The 13,400-nt window shown below is 37.0% G+C and overlaps 1 protein-coding gene, 1 long non-coding RNA gene and 3 pseudogenes across 5 annotated transcripts; 3 read left to right on the top strand and 2 right to left on the bottom strand.

The window, feature by feature from the left end:
• Window positions 1–43: 43 nt before the first annotated feature.
• On the bottom strand, window positions 44–244 carry AT1G07237. The gene has a single exon (NR_139212.1). It is a non-coding gene; the product is annotated as an other RNA (long non-coding RNA).
• Window positions 245–405: 161 nt separating this feature from the next.
• Window positions 406–2,132, top strand: AT1G44080 (F-box SKIP23-like protein (DUF295); the record flags this gene model as incomplete). Its single annotated transcript, NM_103533.1, has 2 exons — window positions 406–796; window positions 1,480–2,132. 2 exons carry the CDS (start codon window positions 406–408, stop codon window positions 2,130–2,132), a joined length of 1,044 nt encoding a protein of 347 aa, NP_175073.1.
• A 1,079-nt stretch (window positions 2,133–3,211) lies between these two features.
• Window positions 3,212–3,478, bottom strand: AT1G44075 (annotated as a pseudogene; the record flags this gene model as incomplete). The annotated part of the gene is made up of 1 exon: window positions 3,212–3,478.
• Window positions 3,479–5,495: 2,017 nt separating this feature from the next.
• AT1G44070 lies at window positions 5,496–9,350 on the top strand (annotated as a pseudogene; the record flags this gene model as incomplete). The annotated part of the gene is made up of 1 exon: window positions 5,496–9,350.
• Window positions 9,351–10,376: 1,026 nt separating this feature from the next.
• Window positions 10,377–12,899, top strand: AT1G44060 (annotated as a pseudogene; the record flags this gene model as incomplete). Its single annotated transcript has 1 exon — window positions 10,377–12,899.
• Window positions 12,900–13,400: the final 501 nt, after the last annotated feature.

Genomic DNA, 13,400 nt, shown 5'->3' with positions numbered 1-13,400 from the left:
TTTGGGGTAAAAAACTCTGATACAGGATATTAAGTAAAGGCCACGTGGACGGCTGTGATAAGAAGATCATTGGACGGCTGTGATTAAAAGCAAGTGGGCGTAGAGCTGAAGCTAATAAATATCATGTGTCATCGTCATTTTCATGTTATCGTTGAAGTTTTATCCCTTAGCTCTCTCTCTGTAAACAATCAGGGATTCATCCTATGCAAGGAATGTTGATTCTTGCAACGTGAACCCAGAAATCCCTTGTTTTATGAACATTGGGTTTCATTTATTATTTACATAATAATAAGAAGTAATCGGAAGTTGTTGATGATTGATTGTGTTGTGGTGTGGTTTTGCTGTATCAAACTCTTAGGTTTCTTCTGTACAAGTAGTAACAACAACACATAGATAACGATTGAGATGGGTAAAGTTGGGTGGTCTGATTTACATGAAGATCTCATAGATTTGTTAGCCAATAATTTATCTTCCAACATCAATCTCCTCCGTTTCCGTAGCATCTGTAAACCCTGGCGTTCCACGGTTGCGACCAAGAAGCGTCTCCATAACCACTTTGAACGTAACCTTCCTACTTTCAAGAAGAAAAAGACTGTTGTCTCTCCCTCCACTTTCTTCCGTGTAACTCTCCCTTCTCCATGTCGTAACAAAGGATGGCTGATTAAAAACAGACAAGTCTCTGAATCTAGTAAAAATAATCTCTTGTCTCCTCTTTCTGGCAAAACCATAACCCCTTCCGACAAAACCCTAGACCTTTTGAAGGTCGAGTGTTTCAGAGATTCGTCAATCTTACAACGTTGAATAGTTGACAGAGGTTACAAATCATTATTAGGGTAGAGATGTTATCGTAGGTCATACGGTATTTAAGAGGGTATAGAGATCAACACAACACAGAGAGTTGCTTAAACACTTATTCTTATTAATAATAAAACTCTTTTACAAGTATTATCTCGGTTCTTACTTGATCTAATCTACCCAAAAGATCAACCTCGACTAAGAATAACTAAGCCCTAATTCTCTTCTCTGTTTTTTATAACTAACCCCTGAAGACAAAGAGAATTACACACTCACCTTCTAGCTCTTTCAATGCTTTGAAGTTTTTACACAATGTATCGAAAATATCCTAGAGTGCTCAAAGCGGCTCCCCCTTTGTTCTAGAATACTTATACCTATTCTCCAGAACCCTAAGCTTAGGATCTCCGAGAATCTCTCGATATGGAATCTTCCTTGTTTCCAAGCCTATTCGTTTCCTTATTCTTCGAGACAATATCTTCTATATCTTCTCGATGAATCTTGTCTTTGACACCACGCCAAACTAACTTTCATTCTTGTCCCTCCACATCATCCGCTCCCGCTTGTCACGTCTGCTCTTGCATCCATGTCAGCAACTCAAGCGTCTGATGGGATTCGATGTAGCTTCCTGAAATCCATAAACGTTCTGATCGCCATCAGCTGATTGATTGAATTCTGCATCTTCAGTATTCGCGGATTCGGATAGAGTTGTTTTCCTAGACAATGTCTTTTTCGTAGTTGACTTCAAAAACGAAATTTGGTGTTGCAAGAGTGGAGAAGAAACTAGACATTGGACAAGAATCAACAATGAAGAAGCTAAAGGTTTTTTGGATATTATACTTCACAAAGGAAAAATCTATGCATTAGACTTAACAGGAGCAATTTGGTGGATTAGTTTATCTGAACTCAGCATATATCAATACGGACCTTCAACTCCAGTGGACTTCTACGAAATTGATAATTGCAAAGAAAAGAGACTCGTGGAGTATTGTGGAGAACTATGCGTTGTTCATCGATTCTATAAGAAATTTTGCGTAAAGCGAGTTCTTACCGAGAGAACCGTTTGTTTTAAGGTTTATAAGATGGACAAGAATTTGGTAGAATGGGTTGAGGTCAGTTCCTTGGGAGACAAGGCACTCATTGTGGCGACGGACAATTGTTTTTTGGTCTTAGCCTCCGAGTACTATGGATGTTTGGAGAATGCTATTTACTTCAACGACCGGGAAGATGTTAGTGTGTTTAAGCTTGATGATTGTAGCATTATTACCAAGCAAATTAATTCTTCTTCTTCATCTTCTCATCAAAGTTGTTTCCAGATGTTTTCTACTTCTTTTTTCTGAAAGTAAATCTCTTATCTATGAAACTCTTTTTTTTTTTTTTTAAAGTAAAATCTCTTAAATCTCTTGTAAAGATATAAAGAAGATACTTATTTATGTATATTACTTTTTGTGTTAGAAGTGTGCATATATATATATATATATAACTTATATAATTATTGAATATGTAATGTGAATGTGAAAAGAATAATGGTTTGAAAATGGAAGCGTGACATGAAGCATAAACATAAACATGAAAGAAAATTTGATTTGTTTTACTGAACCGTCTATATGTGCTTGTATTTACATTTTTGTGAATAACATCTTATTATATAAAGTATAATTTTCAAAGTTAATATCTCATAAGATTGTGCCATGAATCAATTTTATTGATTTCTGATTTTGACATGTGTAGAACAAAATTTCTTTTTTTCATTATTAATTTTAAGACAAAGATAATTTTAAGAAATTATAAATAAAAAAAATAAAAATACCTACTAATTCTAATTTTAAGCTATTAATTCTTAAACAATCTTTCAAATTTTTAAAAAGATTTAAAAAATTAAAAAACTTTTCAAAACACCACCATTGCTTCAACGTCATTCTCTTGGTAAAGTTTTGTTTTGGTTAGTTTGTGGATTTTTTGTTAATAATGATTTGTTGTTTGTTAACTATTTCAATCTTAATGAAAATATATATTTGATATGGTGTGATATAGATTTCAATATTATTTTGATATGATTTTTTCTTTTAGCATTTATTCATTAAAATAAAGTGTGTAGAATCAAAATCCAGTTTATTATGATTAAATAGATAGTTAAATTGTATTTTAAATAGAATGTAAGATAAAAAACTGTTTTAAATAAAAGTACTAAATTAAATATAAAAAGTGTGTGTGAGATACTATTTAGAATTCAAATATTATCGATACAATAGAGTATGTAGAATTAAATGTTGTTTATTATTATTATTTTTTTTTGAATCTAATGTTAAATTATATTCAAAAGAAAAAGTGTATTTTGTTACAACTAGTGCATCAGGTTATTGAAAGTGTATAGAACAAAATTTTGAAGTGGGGAGAAAAATCTTCTTTGAAACGTTCAGGGTCGAGCTCGGCGCCAAGCTTGGAACGCCTTGTCATACCGACTGTCTGATTGTTGTGATTTGATTCCGTAGCTGCTTATCTATCCATCCAATTAATGTAGCCGGAGTGTTGGGTGAAACATCGTGTCTTCTACCGTTACGTTCTCGCCAAATGGTGTAGATCGTAGCTTGGAATATATACCTGACTAGAAAGCCCTCCACACGGTCCTGGAAAGGGGTTGAAATGTGAGCTAGTATTTGGGACCAGCATGTTGAAATAAATAGTTAAAGTTTGTAAAGAAAAACAGAATGTGTAAGATTGAAATTTGGTTTAAAACAAAATTACTATATTAATTGTTAAGAAAAACATATATTATTATTTATACAAATATTATTAATACAAAATTATATTTACTTCTTACACTCGTCTATTTATGCGGACGATAGACCTTATTTAGTTATATAAAAATTGAGACATTGATTTTGAAAATAATCTATGCATCTATACTGAACTGTAAATGATTGTTTTCCCGTACTAATTTGTTTTTTGGAGATAATAAATTTTGCCTTTTAACTTTAGATATATACAGCTCTAGGTAAATCCCTATATAAAAGGGATGAAGAAGTGAAAAGATCCACAAGCAGCAACAAAAGTATTGAATTTCTCTTAAAATCCCGATGAATTTCAGGAGCATCCTATATGATAAGGGTCCGCTCACCACACTTGTGTTGCAGACAAATGCTTATATCCAATACAACAATCTTGGAGTTGTTACCCACATACAATTATTTTGAAGTTTTTGAAAACCGACGGTACTCCACACATGTTCTCTATTTCAATCCACAAAGTATGGGATTCTGCAAGCGTTATACAATTGGAACAAAAGCATACTTGCAAGTAGCTAGAGTTTAGGGATAATATCTTCTTTGCTTTAGTGCATTTACGAACAAAGTGATATAACGTTACAGTATTTCATTTTGGTCTTATCCGTCTTATCTTAGTGCTTGCCACGCTAACCATATTTGCTTTGCTTAAGATCATATTGATAGTTAGCTTTGTTCCCCAAGTTAACTCTCATATGTTTCAAGTCGAAATGCTTTAGCAGCCTCTTGGGGGTCATCCTGTAACTCAAGATGAAGAGCTACATCGTCAAATGTTTTTAGATTAACATCAAACGGGTCAGCCTGCAATGGGTATTAGTTTTAGATGGACCGCAACAGGCCGGCCCGCTAGGACTGCGGGCAAAGGAACTATGTCCAGGACCGCCCAGCTAAGCCTAACGGGTTTGCAGGCTGGCCCGCGGGCTTAATTTTTATTTTGAATTTAAAATAATATAATTTTTAATATTATTGTAAATATTACAATTCTAAAAATTAAATTTCTTCATATTATCTCATAGTTTATATATTGTAATTTTATAATTAAGTAAAATTATTTATCTTAACAAATTATTTATTTATTATAATTTGAATATTTGTAGCATGCGGGTCAAATCTGCTAAAACCCGCAATCCGTTTGGACCGGCCCGCGAGGTCCGCTACTTTATGGGCATGTAATATAGTGTCCAGACCCGCTCCGCCATGGTACTATATGGGTCAAGCGAGGCCCACTTGACTCCTCTGTCCATATGGTCATAACTTTAAAATAATAAGGGAATCACTTGATTTGTTCATTAGATACAATCTTACAAGCATTTTTGAAATCTCTAATCATATTTGACTTGATAATAAAATGTTGCAGCATCGAATGATTTTGTTAGATCTACAAGAAAACTAGACAAAAAACGACAACGAAATGCGACAACTTGTGTAGTCGTTTTATTTTGCGACAACTAGGCGACGTTGTTACGACTAACGTACGACAACATGAAAATTAGTCGTGAAGTAGTCGTCCACTTACGACTAAATAAGTTAGTCGGCGAATAGTCGTAAATGGACGACTATTTAACGATTACATTTCTGTAGAGAGAAATTCGTCGTCAAATAGTCGGTAAATGACGACAAACTTTCCGACTACTTTAGTTAGTCGTATATTTGGCGACTATTTGACGACAACCAGTCTGTTGTCGCAAAGTAGTCGCAAAGGTTTCGCATAAAGTTGGTGAAAAACGTGTTTCGCATTGCTAAGTAGGTACACCTAATTTGTGAGCGACTACAACATGTAGTCGTAAATAAGTCATAAAAATTCGTCTACATATTAAAACTCCACGACGCTCTTCTTTCACCAACAAATCAAAACAACAACAACATCAAAAGAAACAAAACGATTTAAAAGAAGAAAATAATAGTTTATTTTATTGTATAATGGCGGAAAACTACAATTATGGCGGTAGTGGCGGTTTTTATCGAGATTGGATGTACAAGAGATTTGATGAAGTGACGGGGAATTTGTCAGCCAAATACGTCGCAGGAGTTGAGCAATTCATGACTTTCGCTAATAGTCAGCCTATAGTACAGAGTAGTCGAGGTAAATTTCATTGTCCTTGTAGTGTATGCAAGAATGAAAAACACATCATCTCGGGTGGAAGAGTTAGTAGTCATTTGTTTAGTCAAGGATTTATGCTTGATTATTATGTTTGGTATAAACATGGAGAAGAAATGAATATGGATATAGGAACGAGTACTTACACGGATAGGACGTATTTTAGTTCGAATCATGAAGAAGTGGGTAATGTTGTAGAAGATCCATATGTGGATATGGTGAACGATGCATTTAATTTTAACGTGGGGTATGAAGATAACTATCATCATGATGATAGTTATCAGAATGTGGAAGAACCGGTCCGTAACTATTCAAATAAGTTCTACGACTTGTTAGAAGGTGCAAATAATCCATTGTACGATGGATGTCGTGAAGGGCAGTCGCAGTTATCCTTAGCATCTCGACTCATGCACAACAAGGCGGAGTATAATATGAGTGAAAAGTTGGTGGACTCCGTTTGCGAAATGTTTACAGATTTTTTACCAGAAGGAAACCAGGCTACCACTTCACATTACCAGACCGAGAAGTTGATGCGCAATTTAGGACTTCCATATCATACGATTGATGTTTGTCAGAACAATTGTATGCTATTTTGGAAAGAAGACGAAAAAGAAGATCAATGTCGATTTTGTGGCGCACAAAGATGGAAGCCTAAGGACGACCGTCGAAGAACCAAAGTACCATATAGTCGTATGTGGTATCTACCTATTGGAGACCGGTTGAAGAGAATGTATCAGAGCCATAAGACAGCTACGACAATGCGATGGCATGCTGAGCACCAAACAAATGAGGGAGAAATGAATCATCCTTCAGATGCAGCGGAGTGGAGATATTTCCAAGAGTTACATCCCCGGTTTGCCGAAGAACCCCGTAACGTTTATCTCGGGTTGTGTACTGATGGGTTCAATCAATTTGGGATGTCTCGTAATCATTCGTTATGGCCTGTGATCTTGACTCCATATAATTTACCCCCTGGTATGTGCATGAATACAAAGTACTTATTTCTTACCATTCTCAATTCTAGACCAAATCATCCTCGAGGTAGTCTTGATGTGTTCCTCCAACCTCTTATTGAGGAGTTAAAAGAGTTGTGGTCTACTGGAGTTGATGCGTACGATGTTTCATTAAGTCAGAATTTTAATCTAAAAGCAGTACTACTCTGGACGATTAGGGACTTTCCGGCGTATAGCATGTTATCAGGATGGACTACTCATGGTAAGTTGTCTTGTCCAGTTTCCATGGAAAGTACAAAGTCTATTTATCTACCCAATGGACGGAAGACATGCTGGTTTGATTGTCACCGTAGATTTCTTCCTCATGGTCATCCATCCCGTAGGAATAGAAAAGACTTTTTGAAAGGAAGAGATGCTTCTAGCGAGTATCCACCGGAGTCTTTAACAGAGGAGCAAGTTTATTACGAGCGGTTGGCTAGTGTAAATCCACCAAGAACGAAAGATGTTGGTGGGAACGGTCATGAAAAGAAGATGCGAGGCTATGGGAAGGAACATAATTGACACAAGGAAAGCATCTTGTGGGAGTTGTCTTACAGGAAGGACCTCAATCTTCGACATAATATTGATGTGATGCATACAGAGAAGAATTTTCTTGACAACATCATGAACACTCTCTTGCGTGTTAAGGGTAAATCAAAAGATAATATCATGTCAAGAATGGATATTGAGAATTTTTGTTCACGGCCAGGCTTACATATTGATAGTAATGGTAAAGCTCCATTTCCAGCGTATTCATTAACAGACGAAGCCAAACAGAGTTTATTTCAACGTGTGAAACATGATGTTAGATTTCCAGATGGTTATTCTAGCGATTTGGCTAGTGTGTAGATTTGGAGAATGGAAAGTTTTCAGGCATGAAGAGTCATGGTTGTCATGTTTTTATGGAGCGACTACTTCCATTTATCTTTGCTGAACTCCTTGACCGGAATGTCCACCTTGCCTTATCAGGTACAATACTTACTATTTTATTTGCCAACTTTTTTTCTAATTATTTAACTTGCACATATATATATTTCAGGAATTGGAGCATTTTTCCGGGACCTATGTTCGAGAACTTTACAGACAAGTCGCGTTCAAATTCTCAAAGAGAACATAGTTTTAATCATCTGTAACTTGGAAAAGATTTTGCCACCATCATTTTTTGATGTTATGGAACACTTACTTATCCATCTCCCAAGCGAAGCTGAATTGGGTGGCCCTGTCCAATATAGGTGGATGTACCCATTTGAGAGGTTTTTCAAAAAGTTGAAAGGAAAAGTAAAGAACAAAAGATATGCTGCAGGCTCAATTGTTGAGTCATATATCAATGACGAGATTGCTTACTTTTCAGAGCACTACTTTGCCGATCATATACAAACAAAATCAATGTAAATACATTTATTTATTTAACTATTTACTATACTTCGATCTTCATTCAATTACATGAATCAAGTTAACAAGATTCGATGAAGGTGAAGTTCCTGTATATCATGTCCATGGAGTACCTAACATATTTATGCACGTCGGTCGTCCAAGTGGTGAAATGCATGTAGAATGGCTTTCAGAGAAAGACTACCAAAGCGCACATGCATATGTTTTAAGAAATTGTGACTATTTTAAACCATTTGAGAGGTATTTTTAATCACTATTAATTCGTTTGTAAATTTTCACTAAGATCACTTTGATTTATTTTTCTTTGTTTGTAAATATAGTATGTTCGAGGATTGTCTTACTGCGAAATATCCATGCTTGAGCGAAAAAGAACTCTACGCGAGAAGAGCTGAAGAATATCATCTATGGGTTAAAGAATATGTAAGTCTACATCAATTTCTTGCATTCGAAAAGTGAGAATCATATTTATATGTATTAATATTATTTATCTATTATGTAGGTAACATATTGGAACACTACTTCTCCATTTCCTACTTGGGTTCAAGAAATTGTGCAAGGACCTTTGAACAAGGTCAAAACTTGGCCAATGTATTTCACAAGAGGATATATGTTTCATACGCAAAATCACGGCGCTGGACGAAAGACATGTAACTATGGGGTATGTGTTAAAGGTGAAAATTACGCTGATTCATCTGATGAAGCGGATTTCTACGGTACCTTAACTGATATCATAGAACTCGAGTATGAGGGCATTGTCAATTTGAGGATCACACTTTTTAAGTGTAAGTGGTATGACCCAAAGATTGAGAGAGGCACTCGGCGAAGCCACGGTGGCGTTGTTGACGTTCTATCTACGAGGAAGTATAATAAATACGAGCCATTTATTCTTGGTACGTAATTTTTAAGAGGTCAATTATATTTCTCTTTTAATTATTAATACTCTTGTTTGATATATATGTATAACTTGTGTTTACAGGATCTCAAGCAGATCAAGTTTGTTATATTCCGTACTCATATACGAAGAAACCAAAGAACATTTGGCTCAATGTTTTAAAAGTCAACCCGAGAGAAAACATTTCTGGAGAATATGAAAACAATGATCCGACTCTTTTGCAAACAGAAAATGATGATGCTGTTTTACTCACTACAATTGAAAATCTTGTACTAGAAAATCCGGTAGAAAGCTTAAACCCAATAATCCTTGATTACGATGTCGGGGATGCTGAACCAGAAGATGAATTCCGATGTAATTTATCGTCCTCGGACGAAGATGAAGTAGAATATGAAGAGTAATAAATGTGTGAAGTATATGTTTAATTATTTGATAAAACATTTGAATAAATTGTGTTTTATATAATATATCATTGAACATTTATTTTTGTCATGAATAATCGCTATGTAAAATTATTTCAATTTCAAAAGTATAAGAAAACTATGATACTACTACTTGGCGACTAAACTATAACTTGGTGGGCTTTCAAATAACGAAGCCTAAATCCAATAAAGATGTGACAATAATACGACTACTCAATGACGACATCTTACTTTGTTGGGTTTCTAAATATCGAAGCCCAAACCTAATAAAAGCAGTGACGCTTATGCCATTAATTAGCGACTATAACTTAATTTGTTGGGTTTCTCCATATCAAAGCCCAAATCCAATAAAAATATGACAATTATACGACTACTACATGACAACGTTTTAAATTGTTAGGCTTCTAACAATTGAAGCCCAAACCCAAATCATTTTGGTGACAGATTTGCGATCATTTTGCGACTACAGCGAAGTTGTTGGGCTTCTAATTCTCGAAGCCCAAACCTAATAAAATCGACGACAGATTTGCTACTCTTTTGCGACTACAGGCGAAGTTATTGGGCTTTTGAAATTTGAGGCCCAAACCCAAATGATTTAGTGACAACAATACGACTACTATACGACTAATACAGTGTTGAAAACCCTAAATCGTGTCATTTCTCATTCCTAACACTTAGCCAAAATTTTCTTCGATCTCGAACTCTCTTCTTCGTCTTCTTCCTCTCAAACCCTAAGATCTCTCGATCTGTTCATCTTCTTCTTCAATCTTCTTCAAACTTCTTCTATCTTCTTCCATCTTCTCCATCTCTCGATCTCTCTATCTCTCTCACTTGTCTCGATCACTCTATCTCTCAATCTCTCGATCTCTCGATCTCTCAATCTCTCGATCTCTCTATCTCTCTCACTTGTCTCGATCTCTCGATCTCTCAATCTCTCGATCTCTCGATCTCTCAATCTCTCTCTATCTCTCTATCTCTCAATCTCTCGATCTCCGTCGATCTTCCATGCCGAACGCCGGTCGAGGAGGCTCCCGAAAGAGGAAGACGACGCCTAATGTTACTCAGAGAGTCGGCGGTTCAACGACGCCTAGACCTCGGGATCTGCCGGCGCAGTACAACTTCACTCTGGCGCCGACGGTTCATGTTCCAACGACGCAGCCGACTCAAGCTGGTGTCCGTTCAACGTCAGCCCCCCACGTACGCGACTATCCACCGCCTCTACAACTCTTCCAGAACTCCACCACTCCACCTCAGGGTGATGGTGCTCCGCCTCGATCTGAAGAGGTCCACTTCAATCCACCGCCGGAAGAGCCTGCTCAGCAAGATCCTGAGTCGCCGGAAGAGCCAGCTAACAGCAACCCTTCGTCTCAAGGGAACAACTTCCAAAAGGAAGTTCCTAGGACGTTGCCGGAGCTTCAAGAAGACTCGGCGGTGGCTCTACAAGATATTATGTCAGTGCCAAACAGGGAGCAGTGGACTTGTGTCTTGTCTCCAATTCCCAGGCCAAAAACCGAGTGGTAAGTCTCTCAATCTTTAATTTGTTGTGTAACATAGTAGCCTTGTGAATACTCGTGTGTGCTCTTGTGAATACTCGTGTGTGCTCTTGTGAATACTTGTCTTTGCTTCGATTTGAACACTCGTGTGTGCTCTTGTGAATACTTGTGAATACTCGTGTGTGCTTTAGTGAATACTTGTGAATACTTGTGTGTACTCTTGTGAATACTCGTGTGTCCTTGTTCAGTTCTATACTTGTGAATCGTGTTCTCTTGTTAATCGAGTCTCTTGTTAATCGTGTTCTCTTGATGCTCTATTGTGGAAGTTGACTTTGTTCTCTTGTTAATTGTGTTCTGTTGCTACTCATGCTCTTGTTATGTTCTATAGTATGTCTTGCATTCTTAATTGTGTTCTGTTGCAACTCATGATCTATTGTTGAACATAGTTGACTTTTGAACTTAGTTGTGTTCTATTCTGTTGTGTGCTTTTGACTTTTGAACTCACACTCATTCTCTTCTTAATTGTGTTCTATATTGTTGTGTGCTCTTGTTCAGTTCTATAGTGTGTGTTATGTTGTGAATCTCCCTCAGTTCTGCCTGTGTAACATAGTAGACTTGTGAATCTGCCTCAGTTCTATAGTCTGTTCTCATAGCTGTTGTTGTGTTTTGATTATTTAACATGTTTACTTCTTTCATTGTTGCATGTGCTTGGAGGTTTACTCGCGACAGAGGGTCTAAACTGGTTCGAAAGATCACAAGGATCTTTACTCAAAAGTTCAATGCTCCTTACTATAATTGGTCATGTGTTCCATTGGCTAAAAGAGAGAGACTGTTTTTAGAGTTCGCGGTAAGCTTCCTGACTCTTTGCTTTGTTCAGTCTTTGTTTTATTGTCTGCTCAAGTTCAGTTCACTAACTTCTTCCTTTTTTTGTAGAAAACTCACCACTAGGATCCCTTAATCACATGGACTGTCCAATATTACTTCAATGAGATCGTCAAGAGGCGCTTGAAGGACATGGTTAGCACCTCAAGGAGAACTCGGGAGCAGCCTCCATGGATTGGAGAAACTCTGTGGGGAACAATGTGTGCTTACTGGGACACAGAAGAAGCCTAAAAAGGAGTCAGAACTATTCTAAAGCTCGGCTCTCTGACCGTAACGGTCTCGGTCCACACATCCACTACTCTAGGCCAAAGTCTTATCAAGAAATCCAAGATGAATTGGTAAGTGTTTCAGCATCCTTTCATGTCTTTTAGAGTCGTTCAAATCATAAGTTAGAGTTTTATTGTCTGTCTTGTTCAGTTCAAGCTGTCTTCGACTTGTGATATTGATCTGTGTTTGCAGGAAGAGAAACTGGGAAGACCAGTCCATCTAGGTGAGGTGTTCATCCAGACACACACTAAGTCGGATGGCACTTATGTTGATCGGAAGGCGAAGATGATTGCTCAAACTTATGAACGGAATGTGAGATCAAAGCTGTCTGAACTGGAGGCTGCAGCTTCTGCTGTCTCTGATGGCACTTCACGACCTCCGGAACTCACAGTAGATGAGTATACAGCCATCTTTCTCGAGGTAAGATGTTGTAGTCTAATTCAGAGTCTTGTCCATTGTTTTAAATTCAGTCACTAATTGTCTTCCTCTCTTTTTCTTGCAGTCCACTGATAGGGATGCAAGAGGCAATCCTTATGGACTTGGATGTCTGAAAGATACTCTAGGCAGTGCCAACCGCCAACTCCCCGGAGACTCAACATCCTTTCAAGATTTAGAAGAACGGCTGCAAGAAGCTCAACGGAAAATTGAAGAGCAGGCTGCGTATAAAAAGAAGCGGGATGCTGAGATTACAGCCCGAGAAGCTGAGTCAGCCCGAGTCACAGCTGAGCAAAAGGACAAGCTCGAACACTTGTCCTTAGTCGAGAAGTATCTCTGCCAAACCGATCCGCAATTCTTGGACTTCATGGCCACTCACTCTTCCACATCCACTGATCCCAAATACTCCACCTACTGCTCCATAGATTTAAGAACCAAACACTATACTTGAACTTATGTTTATTTGAATAAAGTAGTTTGTTTAAGAACAAGATACTTGTATGTGTATTTGAACTTAATTTTCAATGTATGTTTATCTTTTCATAATTAATAGCATTTCGAGTAACAAACAACAACAAACAATAACACTAAACAACAAACAAGAAACCCAACAATCGATGACCAAATTCTTATTCGGACAAAACCAGAAGTCGCCAAATAGTCGTAAAAGCGTCGCCAATTAAACGTAAAGTAGTCGTAAAAGAGTCACCAATATTACCGACTATTTTACGACAAACAAAAGTACTCATAACCTAATCGTCAAACAGACGTCTATTAGTCGTATAAATTTATACGACTATTATATGACTAAGTATAACATATCATTAGTATCTTACATTTACTCGTATAATAGTCGGCAAGTAGTCGTAAAAAATGTTACGACTATTTTGCGATTACTTTAAAGACACCTAGGGTTCATTAAATTTAATCGTAACATAGTCGTATCATTGTC

The sequence above is a fragment of the Arabidopsis thaliana genome, assembly GCF_000001735.4.
Source record: "Arabidopsis thaliana chromosome 1 sequence".
Taxonomy (NCBI): Eukaryota; Viridiplantae; Streptophyta; class Magnoliopsida; order Brassicales; family Brassicaceae; genus Arabidopsis; species Arabidopsis thaliana.
The sequence above is the reverse complement of the archived record's forward strand: the minus strand, read 5'-3'. Positions and strand labels throughout refer to the sequence as shown.